Source organism: Eumetopias jubatus, unplaced genomic scaffold, assembly GCF_037043125.1.
Source record: "Eumetopias jubatus isolate StellerSeaLion01/CBP00866 unplaced genomic scaffold, mEumJub1_p1.0 scaffold_8, whole genome shotgun sequence".
NCBI lineage: Eukaryota > Metazoa > Chordata > Mammalia > Carnivora > Otariidae > Eumetopias > Eumetopias jubatus.
The window spans coordinates 47,701,237-47,723,771 of record NW_028274814.1 but is presented as its reverse complement, the minus strand read 5'-3'; the positions used below and the strand labels follow the sequence as shown (position 1 = coordinate 47,723,771).

The 22,535-nt window shown below is 34.0% G+C and overlaps 1 protein-coding gene across 5 annotated transcripts in view; it reads left to right on the top strand.

Annotated features, from left to right (window-relative positions):
* The first annotated feature begins 491 nt into the window (after window positions 1–491).
* Window positions 492–22,535, top strand: part of KLRK1 (killer cell lectin like receptor K1) — a 37,649-nt gene continuing 15,605 nt past the window's right edge. Inside the window, exons 1-9 of one of the 5 annotated variants that reach the window (XM_028119867.2) lie at window positions 506–529; window positions 1,657–1,780; window positions 2,997–3,103; window positions 4,564–4,671; window positions 9,162–9,254; window positions 9,690–9,725; window positions 10,118–10,269; window positions 10,822–10,925; window positions 17,457–17,792. In XM_028119867.2, the coding sequence (XP_027975668.1) occupies window positions 3,064–3,103; window positions 4,564–4,671; window positions 9,162–9,254; window positions 9,690–9,725; window positions 10,118–10,269; window positions 10,822–10,925; window positions 17,457–17,574 (651 nt within the window). In that variant the 5' untranslated portion in view covers window positions 506–529; window positions 1,657–1,780; window positions 2,997–3,063 and the 3' untranslated portion in view covers window positions 17,575–17,792. Of the gene's footprint in view, window positions 530–1,656; window positions 1,781–2,910; window positions 3,104–4,563; window positions 4,672–9,161; window positions 9,255–9,689; window positions 9,726–10,117; window positions 10,270–10,821; window positions 10,926–17,456; window positions 17,793–22,535 lie in introns of those variants that run through there. The other 4 variants (XM_028119866.2, XM_028119865.2, XM_088025916.1 and 1 more) reach the window with 4 other exon arrangements.

Genomic DNA, 22,535 nt, shown 5'->3' with positions numbered 1-22,535 from the left:
CTTGTCATAGTGAATGAACTGATATTGATATATTATTAAATAAAGAACATAGTTTTTCAGATTTCCTTAGTTTTTACTTAATATTTTTTTTCTGTTTCATTATCCCAGCCAGGATACCATAGTACATTTAGTCATTATGTCTTTTTTTAATTTTATTCAAAATCAATTAATTAACATATAGTGTATTACTAGTTGCAGAGGTAGAGTGTAGTGATTCATCAGTTGCATATAACACCCAGTGCTCATTACATCACATGCCCTCCTTAATGCCCATCACCCAGTTACCCCTTCTCCCCACCAATCTCTCCTCCAGCGACCCTCAGTTTGTTTCCTATGATTAAGAATCTCTTATGGTTTTTCTCCCTCTCTGGTTTCATCTTGTTTCATTTTTTCCTCTCTTCCCCTATGATCCTCTGCCTTGTTTCTTAAATTCCACATATGAGTGAGATCATATGATAATTGTCTTTCTCTGGTTGACTTATTTTGCTTAGCATAATACCCTCTGGATCCATCCATGTCGTTGCAAATGGTAAGACTTCTCTTTTTTGATGGCTGAGTAATATTCCATTGTATAGATATGCTACATCTTCTTTATCCATTCATCTGTCGGTGGGCACCTGGGCTCTTTCCATAGTTTAGCTATTGTAGACATTGTTGCTATGAACATTGGGGTGAAGATGCCCCTTTGAATCACTATTTTGTATCCTTTGGATAAATACTTAGTAGTGCAATTGCTAGGTCATAGGATAGCTCTATTTTTAACTTTCTGAAGAACCTCCATACTGTTTTTCAGAATAGCTGTACCAGTTTGCATTCCCACCAACAGTGTAAGAGGGTTCCCCTTTCTCCAAAGGCTCCTTTTGGGTCTGGCAGTCCTCTTTATCACTTTTTAATGTAACAATTGTGAGTAGCTGAAAACCAGAACACTAAGACATTATAGTTGATTATATTGCTATTCTGGCATAAGATTTGGTGCTAATGTTCTGAGAAATAGAGAGTAATATAATGAGTGATGTTCACAAGGAAAGTAGAGAAAAGGCCCTATTTAATAGGCACAGAGATGGATGTGGGACACCGCATATATCATAAATGAAGTCCTATTAACCACAAACTGATAATTGTTGAAGCTAGGCATATGATGGTTCATTATGGAACTTTTATTTTATATACACTTTATATTTTTATAGTTAAAAGATCATGTGTGTACACATAGATGTCTATATACTTGTATGCATTTATGTGTGTGCATATACTTATATATGTATATGTATATGAAAGATATCTTTCTATGGTTCCAACTTATATGATACAGCATACTTGATTCCATTCAAATTTATAACAGCATGTGTACAATTTGATTATGAAGTTAACTTAATTTTCTTCTTTTTTTCCCACATAGTACTTACAACCATATTTTAGAACAACTTTTCACTTTTAATTCAGGAAGAGATGATCTAAGCCCACCATTGTTTCTCAAAACTCTGGGAAACTTCTTATCATTGCATTGATCATTTAAGTCATAAAATCATGTTAACACCTCGCATTTATTTCGCCACTTAGTAGAATTTTCTGTGCTGTGATAAAGTGGAAGTAGTGTGGTTTGTGTTGTTTCTTCACAAGACGAGATTACAGTAACATTTGTCTTATCTTTCTCAGGAATCAGAATTGACTGTACATCTCTAGTTTTAGTTCTAAAGTGATAACTCAGGACATGTCTAAATTTTTCATTTGTAAAGGAGACTTTTATCCGCAAAAATCAAGACCTTCCTTCTTTGATCAGGTGTGTTTTTGTGTGTGTTTGTGTTTCTAACAACTGTTATTTAAGAAATGAGAAATTCTTGAGGTTTCAGACTCAAGAAAGTTTCCAAAAATATTTACAACATAAGGTAATTATAACTGCTTCTTTCAATAGAAATACGGAGGTCAAGGAATGCTTCTTACTTCTGAGGTATATACTGTTTTTCACTGTATTCAGTGGTGAGTAGGCAGGATATATTTACTGAAGAATAACACATTATGATGTTGCTATAAGATGGAGTCTTGTCATTAAATAAAACTAGAGGAATAAATCTACATTTGGGATTAGAGGATTGAATTTCCATTTGAATTCACACATGGGAATTTTCTGTTCTTGTGCAGGGCACTTAGCTTCTGTGATACACAACTTTATTTGCAAAATGAAAAAAAACATGTTGTTGCTTCTTACTACCATGATCAAACATGAAACAGCTTTTTTAAAATCCATTCACTATGTATATTTATTAAATAGTCATTTCTTTTTTTAAAAAAAGATTTTATTATTTGACAGAGAGACATAGCGAGAGAGGGAACACAAGCAGGGGGAGTGGGAAAGGGAGAAGTAGGCTTTCCACTGAGCACGGAGCCCAATGTGGGGCTCCATCCCGGGACCCTGGGATCATGACCTGAGCCAAAGGCAGATGCTTAATGACTGAGCCACCCAGGTGCCCCTAAAGAGTCATCTCTCTCTGAGAGCTCTTCTAGACACTGTAAGATGTTGCTATATAAATAAACATGAGATTATTTTTGCTAATAATGATGGTGATAACTTGTAGATGATGATGATGATGGTGGTGATGATTATAATAATGATGATAATATGGACAGAAGTTGAATTAATATGTACTAGGAACAAACATCCAAATATTCATATATCTTACCCAAATTTGCCTTGCCAAAAAAAATTGTCACCAAATAAAATAACTACAAACAGAAAACTATATGTGTTGTCATTCAAGATCTGTGATGGAAAATATTTTTGGCTAAGTAGCTTAATGTAGGTGAATTAAAAACACCCATTATATTTTTGAAATAATTATTTATTATTTTATAACCAAGAGAAACATAAAAAAAAATTTTGCCTGGCTTTGTATGAACTCTTTATTTTGACAGAGAGAAAGAGAGAGTACAAGCAGGCGGAGCAGCAGGCAGAGGGAGAGAAGCAGAGATATTTTTGTATTCTTGTTTTTCTAAGGAAGATATGTCATCTTCAAAATGAAGATTTTGGATTCATCTCTGGAGTAAATAAACAGTCATAATCAAACAATGAAGTTGATCCGAGATCGGTGGGACCATCACAACATGGGTATGTGTTCTCCACATAAATGTGCAGTTTGGCCTGTATATAATTTTAAGATACCCAGAATTTGATACTAGCATACAAGGCATAAGAAAACAAATTACTCTGATTCACTTATGTTCATTTCATGTTATATTTTAAATGGAGTTTTTGAAAACTTGAGAACTTTTTTCTTCCTTTGTTTCATTAACTACCTAAAGTAAAATCTTTCACAATTTGAGGTAGCCTGAAATAGTGACAGCATAAGGATTTGGAGTTAGAAAAATTTTAGTCAAACTTTTACTAGTCTCTAGTTTTGAGATCTGGGACAATCCACAGCTTCTATGCACTTGAGTTTCCTTTCTCTATCAAATAGAGATATAAAGCATGCTATATTTACATTAATAGATTTCTATTTCTAGCATTATATTAAATACAAATATGACTTTGGCCACCTATAACATTCAATTTCTTCATCCATAAAATAATACCTACCCTCTTCACATGTTTGATAATTAAGTTACATATGGTATGTACAAACAATGCTTTAGTTTAATTTTAGGTAAAAAAGATAATTAGTATTAACATTTCATTATAAAAAGTTTTTACATATCCAGTAATGATTACTATTTCATGAAGAGAGCAAAGTGGTTTTTTACTTGTTTTGTTCAAAGGCAAGATTATTTGTATTTATTTTAAACTTTTACACCTTATTATTTGTATGTCCTTCACTAAAAAAAAGAAAGGCATTTACTGTTTACTACATGATTAACATTATTGATTCTAAATGAATATTATTTAATTTCACTTTTTAAAGTACTCCTCACAGTTTGTGTTGATATCCTTTGTTCTTTTCTTTCCCTTTCTCCTTTGTTTCCTCTTTACTTTTCCTTTCTTTTTCTTTTTTCTTTTTTTTTTTTTGTAATTCATGAAGTTATTAACTTAGCAAATGTGGCTCTATGAATTAAACACATGTCTAACTCCCTAGGCCCCTGTCTTTTTTATTATACACTGTCTTTATTTTAATGTTAGATTTTATTGCATGCTAAGAATTAACTTATTTTATGGTACATAAGATCTTGCTAAAGATATTTTGCCATAGAGGGGTGCCTGGGTGGCTCAGTCGGTTAAACGTCTGCCCTCAGCTCAGGTCACAATCCCAGGGTCCTGGGATGGAGCCCCACATTGGGCTCCCTGTTGAGGGAGCCTGCTTCTCTCCCTCTACCTGCTGCTCCGCCTGCTTGTACTCTCTCTTTCTCTCTGTCAAAATAAATAAAATCTTAAGAAAAAAAAGATATTTTGCCATAGAATAAAAATAATTTTATACAAAGTGCAAAAATCATAGTAATGAAGTAATATAAAACAAAAGTAACTTGATGTTATACTTTAAAAAGGATATGAATAGTATGGCAAGTTAAATTATAAAAATTATGACCCAAGGGGCTGAAAGGCTATGACTCCTGTTGGCCTGAATTGTTTTCCTCTAGAGATGAATGAAGTCCATAATTATAACTGTGAGCTGGTAAAGCATGGTACTGCTCCACAATGGCAAAAGAGAAAGTCTACATTAATCGCAAGGAAACATGGAGAAAACCGTAAGTTCAATATTCCATTTGTCTTCTCTCAGTATACTGAGGTGAATCTTGGAATCTATATGATTAGATCAGTGATTAGCATTCAGTTTCTTTTACCTTAATGAGAAAAGCAGAAATGAAATTAACTCTAGTATAATATTGGAATATATAATACAATTAGCAGAAATTGTTCAGTTTAGGATTTTTTCATGCCCTACAAATGATGAGATCATCATTAACATAATAATGGCAACTGAAACAGCAGTTTCTTGATATTTTTTTCAAGTTTTTATTTAAATTCCAGTTAGTTAACATATGGTATAATATTAGTTTCAGGTTTAGAATTTAGTGATTCAATACTTACATACAACACCCCGTACTCATCACAACAAGTGCTCGCTTTAATCCCCATCACTTATCTCACCCAGCCCCCACCCACCTCCCCTCTGGTAACCATCAGTTTTTTCTCTATAGGTAAGAGTCTGTTTCTTGGTTTGCCTTTTTTCCCCCATGTTCATTTGTTTTGTTTCTTAAATTCCACATATGAGTGAAATCATATCGTATTTGTCTTCCTCTGACTGACTGATTTCATTTGGCATAAAACTCTCTAGCCCACCCACATCATAGCAAATGGCAAGATTTCATTCTTTATGATGGCTGAGTAAGATTCCACTATACACACACACACACACACACACACACACACACTTCTTTATCCATTTATCAGTCAATGGACAGTTGTGATCTTTCCATAATTTGGCTATTGTTGATAATGCTGCCATAAACATCAGGGTGCATCTATCCCTTTGAATTAGTTATTTTTGTATCCTTTGGGTAAATACCTGGTAGTACAATTGTTGGATTGTAGGATAGTTCTATTTTTTACTTTTTGAGGAACCGCCATACTTTTTTCTACAGTAGCTACACCAGTTTGCATTCCTACCAACAATGCATGAGGGTTCCCTTTTGTCCAATACCTCACAAACATCTCTTGTTTCCTGTGTTGTTCATTTTAGCCATTTTGACTGGTGTCAGGTTATTTCTAATCATAGTTTGATTTGTAGTTCCCTGATGATGAGTGATGTTGGGCATCTTTTCATGTGTCTGTTGACCACCTGGATGTCTTCTTTGGAAAATGTCTATTCATGCCTTCTGCCCATTTTAACTGGGTTATTTGTTTTTTGGGTGTTGAGTTTTATAAGTTCTTCATATATTTTGGATACTAACCCTTTATCAGATATGTCATTTGCAAATATCTTTTCCCATTCTGTAGGTTGCCTTTTAGTTTTGTTGAGTGTTTCCCATACTGTGAAGAAGCTTTTTATTTTGATAAGTTCCAATAGTTTATTTATGCTTTTGTTTCCCTTGCCTCAGGAGACATACTAGTAAGAAATTGCTACAGCCAATGTCGAAAGAGTTTACTGCCTTTGTTCTCCTCTAGGATTTTCATGGTTTCCTGTCTCACATTTAGGTCTTTCATCAATTTTGAATTTATTTCTGTATATGGTGTAAAAAAGTGGTCCAGCTTCATTCTTCTGCATGTTGCTCTCCAGTTTTCCCAAAACCATTTATTGAAGAGACTGTCCTTTTTCCATTGGCTACTCTTTCCTGCTTTGTCAAATATTGGTTAACCTTAGAGTTGTGGGTTGATTTCTGGATTTTCTATTCTATTCTATTGATCTATGTGTCTATTTTCATGTCAGGACCATACTGTCTTGATCGCTACACCTTTGTAATATAACTTGAAGTCCGGAATTGTAATACTTCCAGTTTTGCTTTTCTTTCTCAAGTTTGCTTTGGGTATTCAGAGTCCTTCATGGTTCCATACAAAGTTTAGGATTGTTTAATCTAGCTCTGTGAAAAATGCTGTTGGTATCTTGCTAGAAATTGCATTGACTGTGAGACAGCAGTTTCTAAGAGAGCACTGAACAACTAACTTTAAGGAGGAATAAATAGAAAGGGAAACAAAAGATAGAGGAAATACAAAATATCTTTCAGAGTTCTGTTCTTAAAAGGTGTGGAAGCAACAATTTGATTGCCATTCAAAGAAATGTTTCAGAATGCACTGATGAAGATAAGCTGTCTTTTATCAAGCCAGAATATCATTGAAAATAGAGCCTGAAATAGCTTACACAGAAAGGAAAACAGCAGACTTCTCACCTATGAATTTTCATTAAATGTTAAAAAATAAATGATTATCAAATAGCACCACCTTATGAGTTGATTATAAGAATGGAAATGGGCCATATGTAGTCATCAAAGGGGAAAGATTGCATGATCATATGCATAATGTTAAAAAGGTTTTCGATAAAAATCACTGTGAATTCTTAAAAAGGACTTAATTTTTAAAATCTCTAAAATTAAATACTGTTTTTCAAATATATATATTTATATTCAGAAGCTATCATTATGCTTATTGATAAATGTTAGTAGCATTTTCATTATAGTTAGAAAAGGCAAGGATTTTTGCTATCATTGCTGTTGAGTAATATTAATTGTTCTGCTGGTGATAGCCAACATGAATAACCAAGAAAAAGAAGAAAGCAAATGATATAAAATTACAATAAAAAGGCAAAATTAATATTATTTGCAAAAATTTGTAATTTAAAATAATTTAAAAAGCCCTCAAAAGCTTCACCCAAAAATATGACAAACAATAAGGAAATCTGATATGAGGACTTGATTACAAATAAGATATAAAAATCAATTGGTTTACTAACTACAAAAACAAGAAAAATGTTATGAAACAAAAATGTCATATATATAACAGCAAAATTTTTTTGAAAAGACAGAAATAAACTTTTTAATTAAAAACTCTAGAAGTAAACTTATTAATTTAAAGTTGTGTTGATGAACATAAAATAAGACATGCCTAATGGGAAAAGACATTTTAAAGAAGTAAATTATCTCCATATATTTATGCATTTAATGTGATGCTATTGAAAGATAAATTACCATATTTTAAAAGTACAGGTTCTTGAAAAGCTTAAAGTTCTTTTTTTCTTAAGTTCTTAGGGTACACATAAAGTGTAATGATAGCCAAATTATTCTGAAAAAGAAATGTAATATAAATTGTGGATACTGTGAAAAACTCAAGCATATTATAAAACTAAGGGAATTTTACATATAGTTTGAATGGAAAACACATAAAGAATATAAGAATAAATGAAAATACAAATATGAATGTATTACATTCTAAAGGTGGCATTTCATATCAATGAGAACACATTGACTTGTTCAATAAATGATGTTAGAAAAATTCAGTGCTCATTTGGGAAAAAAAATTATAAATTTAAGTTCCTACCTTATTTATTACACACACACACACACACACACACACCAAACAGGTCAAATAAAAAAGGAAACCATATAACCCATGATGACACATGAGTGTAATATACTTTATAAACTCAGAATAATGAAGACATTTTATTCATATCCAAAAAAAAACAGCCATAAAGGAAAATTTGGTCAAGTCAACCATTATGCAGTTCAGCACCCCCACAATTTCATAATGTTAAAACAAAAATATCTGAGATGTGTGTTTGCAAAACATATGGTAAGAAATGAACTAATATCCTTAACCCAAAAAGTAAACAAGGAACCAGCTACTCAATACAAACAAGAGAAGTCTCAGAGAAATAAAATAAAAACATTACTTAACCATAGTAAATGCCAATCTTATTCATAACAGAAAAAATAAAATTTAAATTAAAAATATTGCTTATAAGATTTACACAATTTAAAATGTGAATAATATTTAATGCAGAGAAGATGTGAGCAAACAGGCTTTTAAATTTATTTTTGATACTAAATAAATTGGTATTTCTTCTTTGGACTGAAAATGTCAATCATTACAAAAATTTTAAATGAAAATGCCCTTTGACTCAGCAATTACTCTCTCAGGGATTTTTCTTAGAGAGGAACTCAAAAATATACACAGGTATATATAAAATGTTATTCATATTGTTATATCTAATAGCAAAACTAAGAAATGATTTAAATACACATTGGAAAAAATTAAATGTCTGTCAATAGATTTTGTCCATATACCAATGAAAGGAATGAAAACAGCTATATATAAAATTTTGACTTTATAAGATATGATATAGAATAATCATTAAGATATTTTCGTAAGCAAAAAAAAAAATCACAGAATATTTTCCATACTTTCTTCAAAATGTTTTTAAAAAGGGATTGAAGGGAACTGTCTGTGTTTGTTATGGTATCTACATTAAAAAAATTAAAAATTATAACCATGATTTACTCTAAAGAGGGAACTGGAGAATTTTTAGAGAGAAACAGGAGGGAATGTGCATTTCTATTGTCTTTTTTTTTTAATCACTTACAAAGTACCTATTTTACTTGTTCTGAAAAAAACAATTAAGGTAAAAGTACTGATATCACTCCTCCCATAAAAAACACTCATAACATTTATATCAAACATGAACATACCAAAACTTTTTAATATTTATTTTTTATTCTTTCTCACTTTTTTTTTTTTTGGACAGCATCTCCATTTTTCGTAGCCCGTGCCATTGCTGTAGCTATGGGGATCCATTTCATTATAATGGTAATGATATGCGGTGCCATAATCGTACATTGTAAGTGATAGTAGAGAAGTAGATAGAGCATTCTCGATCTAATGATTGCAATGCATTACTTTGATTAGTATTCAGAAGCACAGAGACATAAACTAACAATATTGTATGTGTCTTTATGTTTTTGCTGTTAGTGTAAAAATGTGTCTACTTTTGCTAGGACTATGTTACTAATCACATTTTAATAATTTTGATTTTTTTATTATTGAACTGTGTTTTACATTAGTTTTATATTAGTTTTAGTTGTACAACATAGTGATTTGACAATTCTATACATTACTCCATGCTCACAGTGATGAGTGTAATCACCATCTGTCACTATACAATGTTATTACAATATTATTGACTATATTCCCTATGCTGTACTTTTCATCTTCATGACTTATTTTATAACTGAAAGTTGGTACCTCTTAATCCTCTTAATGATTATTTTAATAGCATTATTCAACAAAGAAGCTCCAATTTCTTTGCAAGGTAAGTGAAAGTTTTTTTTAACATTTTGAAGCACAAGTTACATGAATCTCTATATAATTGAGTATAGGCATGTATCCAATGTTGTTAACAAGAGAATGTATAAGAAAATTATTAATTTTTGTCCATGATCCACAACATTCCAAAATTTTTTATGGGTTAACAATGAAAGAGTGCTTCTAAAAAGAAGAAGATATTTAGTTTTGGCATCTCTCTCTCTCTCTCTCTCTCTCTCTCTATATATATATAAATGTGTAAAGATATGTCATTGGAGATGATCAGATTGGTTTATCTGGAATGTTAAAGTTACAATAAAAGAGTATTTAACCTGTCTAGACAAAATCTGCTATAATGTTCAAACTTGTACAGAATTAAGAATATATTCTCTCTTTCAGAATGTTATTGTGGCCCATGTCCTAAAAACTGGATATGTTATAGAAATAACTGCTACCAATTTTTTAATGAGAGCAAAAGCTGGTACCAGAGCCAAGCTTCTTGTATGTCTCAAAATTCCAGTCTCCTGAAGATATACAGCAGAGAGGATCAGGTTGAGTGTTTGTTTTAATTTCCCTTCTTATATTCATTTCTAACATGTGAGGCAAATCACTGGAATATAAACCTGAAACATAAGAGAGGCACTAAGACTGAGATATATCCACCCTAAATCTTTCTGCATCAAAAATAAGAAAGCACTGGGCACCTGGGTGGCTCAGTCGGTTAAGCATCTGCCTTCAGGTCAGGTCCTGATCCCAGAGTCTTGGGATGGAGCCCTGCATCAGGCCCCTTGCTCAGTAGAGAGCCTGCTTTGCCCTCTCCCTCTGCCCCTCCCCCCCACTTGTGTGCTCTTTCTCTCTCTCCCTTGTTCTCTCTCTCAAATAGATAAATAAAGCCTTTTTAAAAATATTAAAATTCAAAATTTAAAAAAATAAATAAAAATAAGAAAACACAGAAATTGTAGGTATTATGTACAGTGTTTAAGTCAGAATTAGGCTAGAGGACAGAATTCATTTCCCTAAGTGTGGGAAAAAAATGATTGAATGATTATGGCCTTGTATTAACTAAAATTCTAAGCACTGATTTTATTTGTGGTCTCAAACAGGATTTCTTTAAATTGGTGAAGTCATATCACTGGATGGGACTAATACAAATTCCAGCAAATGGATCTTGGCAGTGGGAAGATGGCACCATTCTCTTGCCCAGCCAGTAAGTCTGTAGCAATAGGTGTCTATTTGTGGATTTGTCTCTAAGCTGTCCCTATGGTCATTCAAGATCACATTATTTCACACAATGCCAGGATGTTCCCATATTCTAATAGATTCAGAAAAAAACTCTAAGGACCTAAGTTTAGGAGATTATGGAGCAGAGCAGCCAACACCAATAATAATGAGTTACATTAATTGTTTGCTATGTGCTAAGTACTGCTTAGCAGTACATAATACTATGGCCATTTTACAGATAAGGAGACTAGAGGAGAGGTTAAATATCAAAAACATATTCTTTCTTGAGGTTATTAACTGAATTGTTGAGATCTAATTACATTCAATAAACTACACATATTTAAAGTGTACAATTTGATAAATTTTGAAAAAGGTATACATCCACAAAACCATTAATAACATCAAAATAATTAACATATTTATCACCTGCAAAACTTTCCCTTTGCACCTTTGTAATATCTGCTTCTTATCCCTTTCTGCCCACCTCTTTCTGTCCCCAGGCAACTAATCTGCTTTCTGCCATTATAGATTAATTTGCAATTTATAGAATTTAATATAAATGGATTTCTGCCATATGTACTATTCATTTTTTTTTTAAGATTTACTTATTTATTTTGAGAGAGTGAGAATGAGAGAGAGAGAGAGTACATGAGAGGGAGTAGGGTTAGAGGGAGAAGCAGGCTCCTCGCTGAGCGGGGAGCCCGATGCAGGACTCGATCCCGGGACTCCAGGATCATGACCTGAGCCAAAGGCAGTCGCTTAACCAACTGAGCCACCCATGCGCCCCATATGTACTATTCTTATGTCTGGCTTTTTCACTCAGTATAATTATTTTGAGATTCAGGCACCTCAAGGCATGTATAAAAAATTAATTTCTTTTTATTCCTGAGAGGGATTCCATCTATGAGTGTAGCTCAATTTGATTATCCTTTCATCTGCTGATGGATAGATAGGTGGGTAATTTCCAGTTGTTGACTATTAACAATAAGGCTACTTGCAATGAAGAGTTGTGTACAAGTCTTTGTATGAACATAGGCTTTCTTTTCTCTTACATTAATACCTAGGAGTGGAATGGTTGGGTAATATAATAGGTATGTGTTTTACTTTTTAAGAAACTGCCAAACTATTTTCCAAAGTAACTGTTACGTTTTACATTCCCACTAGCAGTGTGTGAGAGTTCTAGTTGCTCTACATCCTGGTCTACACTTGTTACAGTCAGTCCCTTACATTTTAGCTATTCTAATAGGTGTGCAGTGGTATCTCATTGTGGTTTTAATTGCATTTCACTAATGACTAATGATAATGAACATCACTTTGGTGCTTATTTATCACTTATTTGTCAATTTTCTATTTCATTAATTTCTGCGCCCTACTTCCACTGTATTTCTTTCAGTATTCATTCACACAGGTTCCTCATTCAACCTTCAGCTGTATTAAAGGACTCCCATTTACCTATCCCCTAAAGAAAAAAGAAAGAAAGTCACCATAGTTTTTTGTAGTGAAAACTGATCTATTAATTTGAAATTTTTTTTCTAATAGAAGCATTCAGGCTACTAATATGTAAGATAATATAGCAACATCCTTACATGTTTTGAGATATTGTGTTTTCATTTTCATTCCGTTTAATATACCTTCTAAATTTCCTTTTGTATTCTTTGATCCATGGATTATTCAGAAGTGTGCTATTTAGTTTCCAACATTAGGAATTTTCCAGAGATTTTTCTTGTATTGAGTTCTAATTTAGTCCCGTCTTGGTCAAGAGCATAATTTGTATGACTTGGACCCACTTAAATTTATTGAGATTAGTTTTATGGACCAGACTATGGTCTATTTTCTGAAATGTTCTATGTGCACTTGAACAGAATGTGTATTATATTATTCTTGGGTAGAGTATACTATAATTTCAATTAGGTCAAGTTAGTTGGGAGTATTGCTCCAGTCTTCTATATCTTTTCTGATTTTCTACTTATTCTATTAATTACTGAAAGACATATATTGAAATCTTGGACTATAATTATGGAATTATGTATTCTACTTGCATTTCAAACAATTTTTCCAAATTATTCTGAAGTTCTATTGATAAATGTTTGGATTCTTATGTACTCGTGATGAATTTATGACTCTAATCATTATGTAATGAGCTCTTTTTTGTGTGTGTGCTATGAAATCCTCCTTTGTCTATCATAATTATAGCCCTGCCAGGTTCTCTTTGATAAGTGTTAATGTGGTATTTATTTTGCATTCTTTTTTTAACCTATGTGTACATTTATATTAAAAGTAAACTTTTATAGACAGAATACTCTTATAGACAGAATACAGTTGCAGTCACTTTTTTCTTTTTTTTCTTTTTTGTTAACATATAATGTATTATTTGTTTCAGGGTTACAGGTCTGTGATTCATCAGTCTTACACACCACATCTTCTTTATCCATTCATCTGTTGATGGACATCTAGGCTCTTTCCATAGTTTGGCTATTGTAGACATTGCTGTTATAAACATTGGGGTACAGGTACCCCTTAGTATCACTACATTTGTATCTTTGGGTAAATACCCAGTAGTGCAATTGCTGGGTCATAGGGTAGCTCTATTTTTAACTTTTTGAGGAACCTCCATACTGTTTTCCAGAGTGACTGCACCAGCTTGCATTCCCACCAACAGTGTAGGAGGGTTCCCCCTTCTCTGCATCCTCACCAACACCTGTCGTTTCCTGACTTGTTAATTTTAGCCATTCTGACTGGTGTGAGGTGGTATCTCATTGAGGTTTTGATTTGGATTTCCCTGATGCCGAGCGATGTTTTAATGTGTCTGTTGGCCATTTGGATGTCTTCTTTGGAAAAATATCTGTTCATGTCTTCTGCCCATTTCTTGATTGGATCATTTCTTCTTTGGGTGTTGAGTTTGATAAGTTCTTTATAGATTTTGGATACTAGCCCTTTATCTGATATGTCATTTGCAAATATCTTCTCCCATTCTGTCAGTTGTCTTTTGGTTTTGTTGACTGTTTTCTTTGCTGGGCAAAAGCTTTTTATCTTGATGAAGTCCCAAGAGTTCATTTTTGCCCTTGCTTCCCTTGCCTTTGGTGATGTTTCTAGGAAGAAGTTGCTGTGGCTGAGGTCTAAGAAGTTGCTGCCTGTGTTCTCCTTAAGAATTTTGATGGACTCCTGTTTCACACTTACATCTTTCACCCATTTTGAGTCTATTTTTGTGTTTGGTGTAAAGAAATGGTCCAGTTTCATTCTTCTGCATGTGGCTGTCCAATTTTCCCAACACCATTTGTTAAAGAGACTGTCTTTTTTCCATTGGACTTTCTTTCTTGCTTTGTCAAAGATGAGTTGACCATAGAGTTGAGGGTCCATTTCCGGGCTCTCTATTCTGTTCCATTGATCTATGTGTCTGTTTTTGTGCCAGTACCATACTGTCTTGATGATGACAGCTTTGTAATAGAGCTTGAAGTCTGGAATTGTGATGCTGCCAGCTTTGCTTTTCTTTTTCAACATTCCTTTGGCTATTCGGGGTCTTTTCTGGTTCCATATAAATTTTAGGATTATTTGTTCCATTTCTTTGAAAAAAGTGGATGGTATTTTGATAGGGATTGCATTAAATGTGTAGATTGGTCTAGGTAGCATAGACATTTTCACAATATTTGTTCTTTCAATCCATGAGCATGGAACGTTTTTCCATTTCTTTGTGTCTTCCTCAATATCTCTCATAAGTGTTCTCTAGTTTTCAGAGTACAGAAACTTTACCTCTTCGGTTAGGCTTATTCCTAGATATCTTATGGCTTTTGGTGCAATTGTAAATGGGATCGACTCCTTAATTTCTCTTTCTTCTGTCTTATTGGTGTATAGGAATGCCACTGATTTCTGTGCATTGATTTTATATCCTGCCACTTTACTGTTTTCCTGTATGAGTTCTAGCCATTTTGGTGGAGTCTTTTGGGTTTTCCATATAAAGTATCATATCATCTGCAAACAGTGAGAGTTTGACTTCTTTGCCGATTCGGATGCCTTTTATTTCTTTTTGTTGTCTGATTGCTGTGGCTAGGACTTCTTGTACTATGTTGAATAACAGTGGTGATATTGGACCATCCTTGCCATGTTCCTGACCTTAGGGAAAAAGCTCTCAGTTTTTCCCCATTAAGAATGATATTCGCTGCGTGTTTTTCATAGATGGCTTTTATGATATTGAGGTATGTACCTTCTATCCCTACACTGTGAAGAGTTTTAATCAAGAAAGGATGCTGTACTTTGTCAAATGCTTTTTCTGCATCTATTGAGAGGATCATATGGTTCTTGTTCTTCTTTTATTAATGTATTGTATCACATTGATTGATTTGAGGATGTTGAACCAACCTTGCAGCCCAGGAATAAATCCCACTTGGTTTATAACTGGATTTGAGAAATTTGGTTGTAATATGCCTTGGATTACTTTTTTTTTTTCTTGTTCTTGTGTTTTGTTGAGACTCTTGGATATCTGAGTTTATAATTTTCAAACAAAATTAGAAAATTTACTACCATCATTTCTTCAAATGCCCCCCCATTTCTCTTTCCTCTCCCTCAGATACAATACAATCACAAATACATTAAGCAAATTAAAATTGGGATGAAGTTAACAGGTGCTTTTCCTTATATATAACTGTAAAAGTTTTTAATTCTTTATTTCAAGTATATTTTACTTATTTGAACCCCTAATTCTGTAGTACATAATAAAAACATCACAACAACATTAATGTTAATATCGGGTTAATTAGCTGCTTCCTTTCCGTCAGACATAGTTTTAAGCACTTTATATATATCTTCTCATTGAGGACTCTTAAAAACCTCTATAACAGGGGTCATTTCTAACCTAATTTTGCTGGTTAGGAACAGCGTCTTAGAGTGTAGAATAATTCACCTAAGCTATAAAATGAGTAATAATTCTGGTAGATATTCAAATATGTGTCTTTCTTACTCTACAGCCAGAATTATCATTAAATGACTTTAAAAAAAAATCTCTTCTCAAGGCACCTGGGTGGTTCAGTTGGTTAAGCATCCCACTCTTGGACTCTTGGTTTCATCTCAGGTCATGATCTCATGGGTCTTGGATTGAGCCCTGCCTTGGGCTCCATGCTCAGAGGGGAGTCTGCTTGAAAATTCACTCCCTCTGGTCCTCCCCACTCCCTTTCTCTCTCTCTAAAATAAATCAATCTTTTTAAAAAAAATCTCTTCTCATTGATTTTGAAGTTTACTTTGCTTCTGTAATGGTTAGTTGGCAGTAATCAATGCATAACCTTCTGTTTCTTTCATATCTCCCCTTATATTCATTATAACTACTTACCCTCTTACCTCATTATATATTTGGAACCCCAGTATACCTTAGAATTGATCTTGGATGACCTCATTTCTGTATGGCTTGAGATTTTATTTTTGACAAAAAAAAGTTTATTCTCTAGAAATACTAATAAAATTTGTATCACCTTATCTCAATATTTTCCACACTGCAAGTGTAAACGTTTGTTTTAGAAGCAAAAGCAAAACAACTGGCAAATTAAGTTCCAGTTTATGCATGTGATAAATATTTGTTGAGTGTAACTCAATTTCCAGGAACTATGCAGAGATAATGACAGAGATGAATAAGACACAACTTCAAGGGCTTCACACTTCAGTTAGAGATATGGTTATAAGCAAATAAGTACAATCCAGAATAATCAGCACTCTGGCAGACATGGAATATGAATGGTATAGGAAACACACACAGAAACTGAAGGAATACAAAAACAAAGTGAGATTTAAAAATGAGACTCTAATGTGCATAAACTGAGACCAACTAAGAGCATTTAGTGGTTTCTATGGACTGAGTTTCTTCTCTTCTCCTTTTGAATACAAACTATTTTATTGTTCATATTCATGCTGATGCATCCTCACTCTTTCCTTGGCCTTTTATTTCTCACCTGTTCCTGGAAGAAAACAAATCACCAGATTCCAAGGCAAATAGATACACAGATATAACTATCTCTACATGGAATGCCTATGCACACACACACACATATATATTTATATTTATACATACTTATATATATATAGACATATTTAATATATAAGAGAATTTTACAATTTTTATTTCCTTACCAAGTAAAGTTGCATATATCCAAAGAAGATTGTTTATTTTTGCATAAAACATGACATCTGCTGACTTCTAAATTGAATTCTAAATTCATTTCTCATCTATTTGTTGAAAAAAAAACATTTAAAAACTTTCATTTCACTCAGGTACATATATCAAGAGATTTCAGACTTCCTAAATTGACTAATTTCCAATGCAGAAAAAAATAATGGCATATAATTTATAATAGAATGTAACTTCTGCTTTTATAACTGAGTTAGCTATATTTTGCATACCTTTAACTAAGAAAGACCAGGCATGGTCCTAAAACCTTCTGAAATGATATTATTTCAATACCTATATTTATTTTATTGCATTTTTATATTTATGTATTAATAAAATCACAAATATAATTTGTCCTTCTTTCTAATCTAGATTAACAATGGTTGAAATGGAGAATGGAACTTGTGCCGTTTATGGATCAAGTTTTAAAGGTTATACAGAAAACTGTTTAACTCCAAACACATACATCTGCATGCAGAGGATTGTGTAAAAGCTTATGATTTATAAAAATATAAAGAATTCAAAAACACAGAAGCCATTCTTGAGACGCCAGGGTGGCTCACTTGGTTAAGTGTCTGCTTTCAGCTCAGGTCATGATCGCAGGGTCCTAGGATGAGCCTGCTTCTCCCTTTTCCCTTCCCCCTGCTTATGCTCTCTCACTCTCTCACTCTTGCTCTATCTCAAATAAATAAAAATAAAATCTTAAAAAAATAAGCCATTCTCTGAATGTTCTCTGTGAGAAAACTTCCTGAAGAAAATACTGCCAATAGTTATTGAATTATTTTTCCATCTATGACCTGACACAAAAATAACCTTGCAGGGGAATAAAGGCCAATAATTAAAGAACTTACCTTCTATAAGGTTTTCTTTAATTTTTGTAAAATTTCTAGTAATGAACAGATTCATTTTTTATATTTAATAAACTGTTGATGAAACCCAGGGTTAAACTAAACTTCGAACTACAATTTTATTAAATGTGCACAAATATTACACTAAGAAGGGTTTTAGAACTTTTCAAACTCAAAAATTTTGAAAATTAAATAAATCTAAAGCTGGGTGAAAGGTATATGAGGGTTCATTACATTTGCTATATTTAAAAGTTTTCAAAATAAAAGTTCAAATAGCAACAAATATAACCTCAAAATTTCAAAATGCCACTACTATTTTAATGCAGTACATGAGATGTTTGGCAGAAATTGAATTACTCCTCACAGTAAAAATATGGCACCAATTACTACAAAACACAGAAAAATAAAGAATTGAGTTTGAAAAGGACTTTCCAGGCTTCAAGGGGAAAATCACATCTGAGTGGAAACTTGCAGAGTGACTAGAAGTTGTGTGGAGAAATCATAAGGATAACAGTACTCTCGGCAAATGGGATACTACTTGCAAACGTGAAGTTGGAAGAGTCTATGACTCTAAAGAAAGCCAGTTTGTACTTATACGTCTGATTCTGCTTTATTATTATTATGTTATGTTAGTCACCATATAGTGCATCATTAGTTTTTGATGTGGTGTTCCATGTTTCATTGTTTGCATATAACGCCCAGTGCTCCATGCAGTACGTTCCCTCCTTAATACTCATCAGCGGGCTAACCCATCCCCCACCCACCTCCCCTTGAAAACCGTCAGTTTGTTTCTCAGAGTCCATAGCCTTTCATGGTTCATCTCTGTTTCCGATTCCCCCCCTTCATTTTTCCCTTCCTTCTCCTAATGTCCTCCATGCTATTCCTTATGTCCCACAAATAAGTGAAACCATATGATAATTGACTTTCTTTGCTTGACTTATTTCACTTAGCATACTCTCCTCCAGTCCCATCCATGTTGATGCAAAAGTTGGGTATTCATCCTTTCTGATGGCTGAGTAATATTCCATTGTATGTATGAACCACATCTTCTTTATCCATTAGTCTGTTGAAGAGCATCTCAGCTCTTTCTGCAGTTTGGCTATTGTGGACATTGCTGCTCTGAACATTGGGGTGCATATGGCCCTTCTTTCCACTACATCTGTGTCTTTGGAGTAAATTTCCAGTAGTGCAATTGCTGGGTCATAGGGTAGCTCTATTTTTAATTTTTTGAGGAACCTCCACACTGTTTTCCAAAGTGGCTGTGCCAACTTGCACTCCCACCAACAGTATAAGAGGGTTCCCCCTTCTCCACAACCTCTCCAACATTTGTTGTTCCTTGCCTTGTCAATTTCTGCCATTCTAACTGGTGTAAGGTGGTATCTCAATGTGGTTTTGATTTGAATTTCCCTGATGGCTAATGACGATGAACATTTTTTCATGTGTGCTGATTCTTTTTGTTTGTTTATTCATTTGTTTGTTTTAGATTTCAGGTATGAGTGAAATCATATGGTATTTGTCTTTCTCAGTCTTATTTCACTTAGCATAATACCCTCCAGGTCCATCCATATCATCTCAAATGGCACAATCACATCTTTTTTATGGCTGTGCAATATTCCATTGTGTATACATACCACCTCTTCCTTATCCATTCATCTACTGATGTACACTTAGGTTGCTTCTATACCTGAAACTAATTTAATATTGTCTATGCACTACACTCAAATTTAAAAAATGGCAAAACAAAACAATTACTAAAAAAAAAAAAGCCAATTTGATCAGAGCAGAATGATAGAGAAGATGAGGAGCCTAAGAAGTGGAGGAGAGAGAAGCAGAGGTTAAATCATGTGGAGCTTTGTGTACCCCATTATAATTTTGGCTTTTATTCTAAGTGTAATTGCCATTTGTGTGTTTTGTGGGGGGCATGAAGAAGTGGGTTGAACAGCATTTTGGGGGAAAATTGGTATAAAATGCCATGGAGAAAACCATTTATTTTCTACATAGTCAATCAAGGGCTGAGGAATGTGTTAGTCCAAATTAGTTTTTAAATTCTTGTGTAAAGTTGTAATATGCACCACTCATAATTAACAAAATTTAGTATTTAGTTAGTCACATTTGTTTTAAGATTTTATTATTAAATATTTAAATCATAGAAAGTGCACAAAAAAACACATATGTTTGCTTTGAAAAAATAAAGCAATATAAATTGGACTATGTTTCTGTTTCTGGAATTAAGGAAGGGAAAATAGTCTGCTATTAGGTCCCACGGAAAATAACAAAAAACTTTTTATAATATTGTTGTATAATGCATACCAGTTTAGGGAAAACACTGCTAACCCAACAAGATGGTAAAAACTCTGCAGAATGTCACAATTCAGTGAAAATGGGATTCCCAAGAGAAAAGCAACCACAGAAACTGACATTCATTCTGAGGGTCTAAAATAAACTTGGGAACCTTAGTTTCTGTTTTGACTGTTGTCATGGAGCACTGGAAACCAGATAAAGCTTAGGGGTCACCTTACCCGAAGGGTTAGAAACAAGTTATCTTTCTAAAATTGGAACACTCCACAGCTACAATCTCATATAAAAAAATAACAAAAAAAACGTACATTTCAGGAAATAGTAACAGGGACACTTTCTAGTGAAATAAAACAGAATACGTCACCACATAATTATCTTGAGCTCAAGAAAATTAAGAAGCAGCTTGAAATCACCGTCTTGAAGATACCTGCACCCTATGTTCATTGCATTCTTTTTTTTATTTTTTTATTGTTATGTTAATCACCATACATTACATCATTAGTTTTTGATGTAGTGTTCCATGATTCATTGTTTGTTCATAACACCCAGTGCTCCACGCAAAACGTGCCCTCTTTAATACCCATCACCAGGCTAACCCATCCCCCGACCCCTCTCCCCTCTAGAAACCTCAGTTTGTTTTCCAGAGTCCATCGTCTTTCATGGTTCGTCTCCCCCTCTGACTTACTCCCCTTTATTCTCCCCCCCGTTATCTTCTTCTTCTTCTTTTTTTCTTAACATATATTGCGTTATTTGTTTCAGAAGTACAGATCTGTGATTCAACAGTCTTGCACAATTCACAACACTCACCGTAGCACATACCCTCCCCAATGTCTATCACCCAGCCACCCCATCCCTCCCACACCCCACCACTCCAGCAACACTCAGTTTCCTGAGGTTAAAAATTCCTCATATCAGTGAGGTCATGACACATGTCTTTCTCTGATTGACTTATTTCACTCAGCATAACACCCTCCAGTTCCATCCATGTCGTTGCAAATGGCAAGATTTCATTCCCTTTGATGGCTGCATAATATTCCATTGTATATATATATACCACTTCTTCTTTATCCATTCATCTGTCGTTGGACATCTTGGCTCTTTCCACAGTTTGGCTCTTGTGGACATTGCTGCTATAAACATTGGGGTGCACGTGCCCCTTCGGATCCCTACATTTGTATCTTTGGGGTAAATAACCAGTAGTGCAATTACTGGATTGTATGGTAGCTCTATTTTCAACTGTTTGAGGAACCTCCATACTGTTTTCCAGAGGGGTTGCACCAGCTTGCATTCCCACCAACAGTGTAGGAGGGTTCCCCTTTCTCCACATCTCTGCCAACATCTGTCGTTTCCTGACTTGTTAATTCTAGCCATTGTGACTGGTGTGAGGTGGTACCTCACTGAGGTTTTGATTTGGATTTCCCTGATGCCGAGCGATGGTGAGCAATTTTTCATGTGTCTGTTGGCCATTTGGATGTCTTCTTTGGAAAAATGTCTGTTCATGTCTTCTGCCCATTTCTTGATTGGATTATTTGTTCTTTGGGTGTTGAGTTAGATAAGTTCTTTATAGATTTTGGATACTAGCCCTTTATCTGATATGTCATTTGCAAATATTTTCTCCCATTCTGTCGGTTGTCTTTTGGTTTTGTGGACTGTTTCTTTTGCTGTGCAAAAGCTTTTTATCTTGATGAAGTCCCAATAGTTCATTTTTGCCCTTGCTTCACTTGCTTTTGGTGATGTTTCTAGGAAGAAGTTGCTGCGGCTGAGGTCAAAGAGGTTGCTACCTGTGTTCTCCTTTAGGATTTTGATGGACTCCTGTCTCAATTTAGGTCTTTCAACCATTTGGAGTCTATTTTTGTGTGTGGTGTAAGGAAATGGTCCACTTTCATTCTTCTGTGTGTGGCTGTCCAATTTTCCCAACACCATTTGTTGAAGAGACTGTCTTTATTCCACTGGACATTCTTTCCTGCTTTGTCAAAGGTGAGTTGACCATAGAGTTGAGGGTCCATTTCTGGGCTCTTGATTCTGTTCCATTGATCTATGTGTCTGTTTTTGTGCCAGTACCATACTGTCCCAATGACGACAGCTTTGTAATAAAGCTGGAAGTCCGGAATTGTGATGCCGCCAGCTTTGCTTTTCTTTTTCAACATTCCTCTGGCTATTCGGGGTCTCTTCTGGTTCCATAAACACTTTAGGATTATTTGTTCTATTTCTTTGAAAAAAGTGGATGGTATTTTGATGGGGATTGCATTGAATGTGTAGATTGCTCTAGGTAGCATTGACATCTTCACAATGTTTGTTCTTCCAA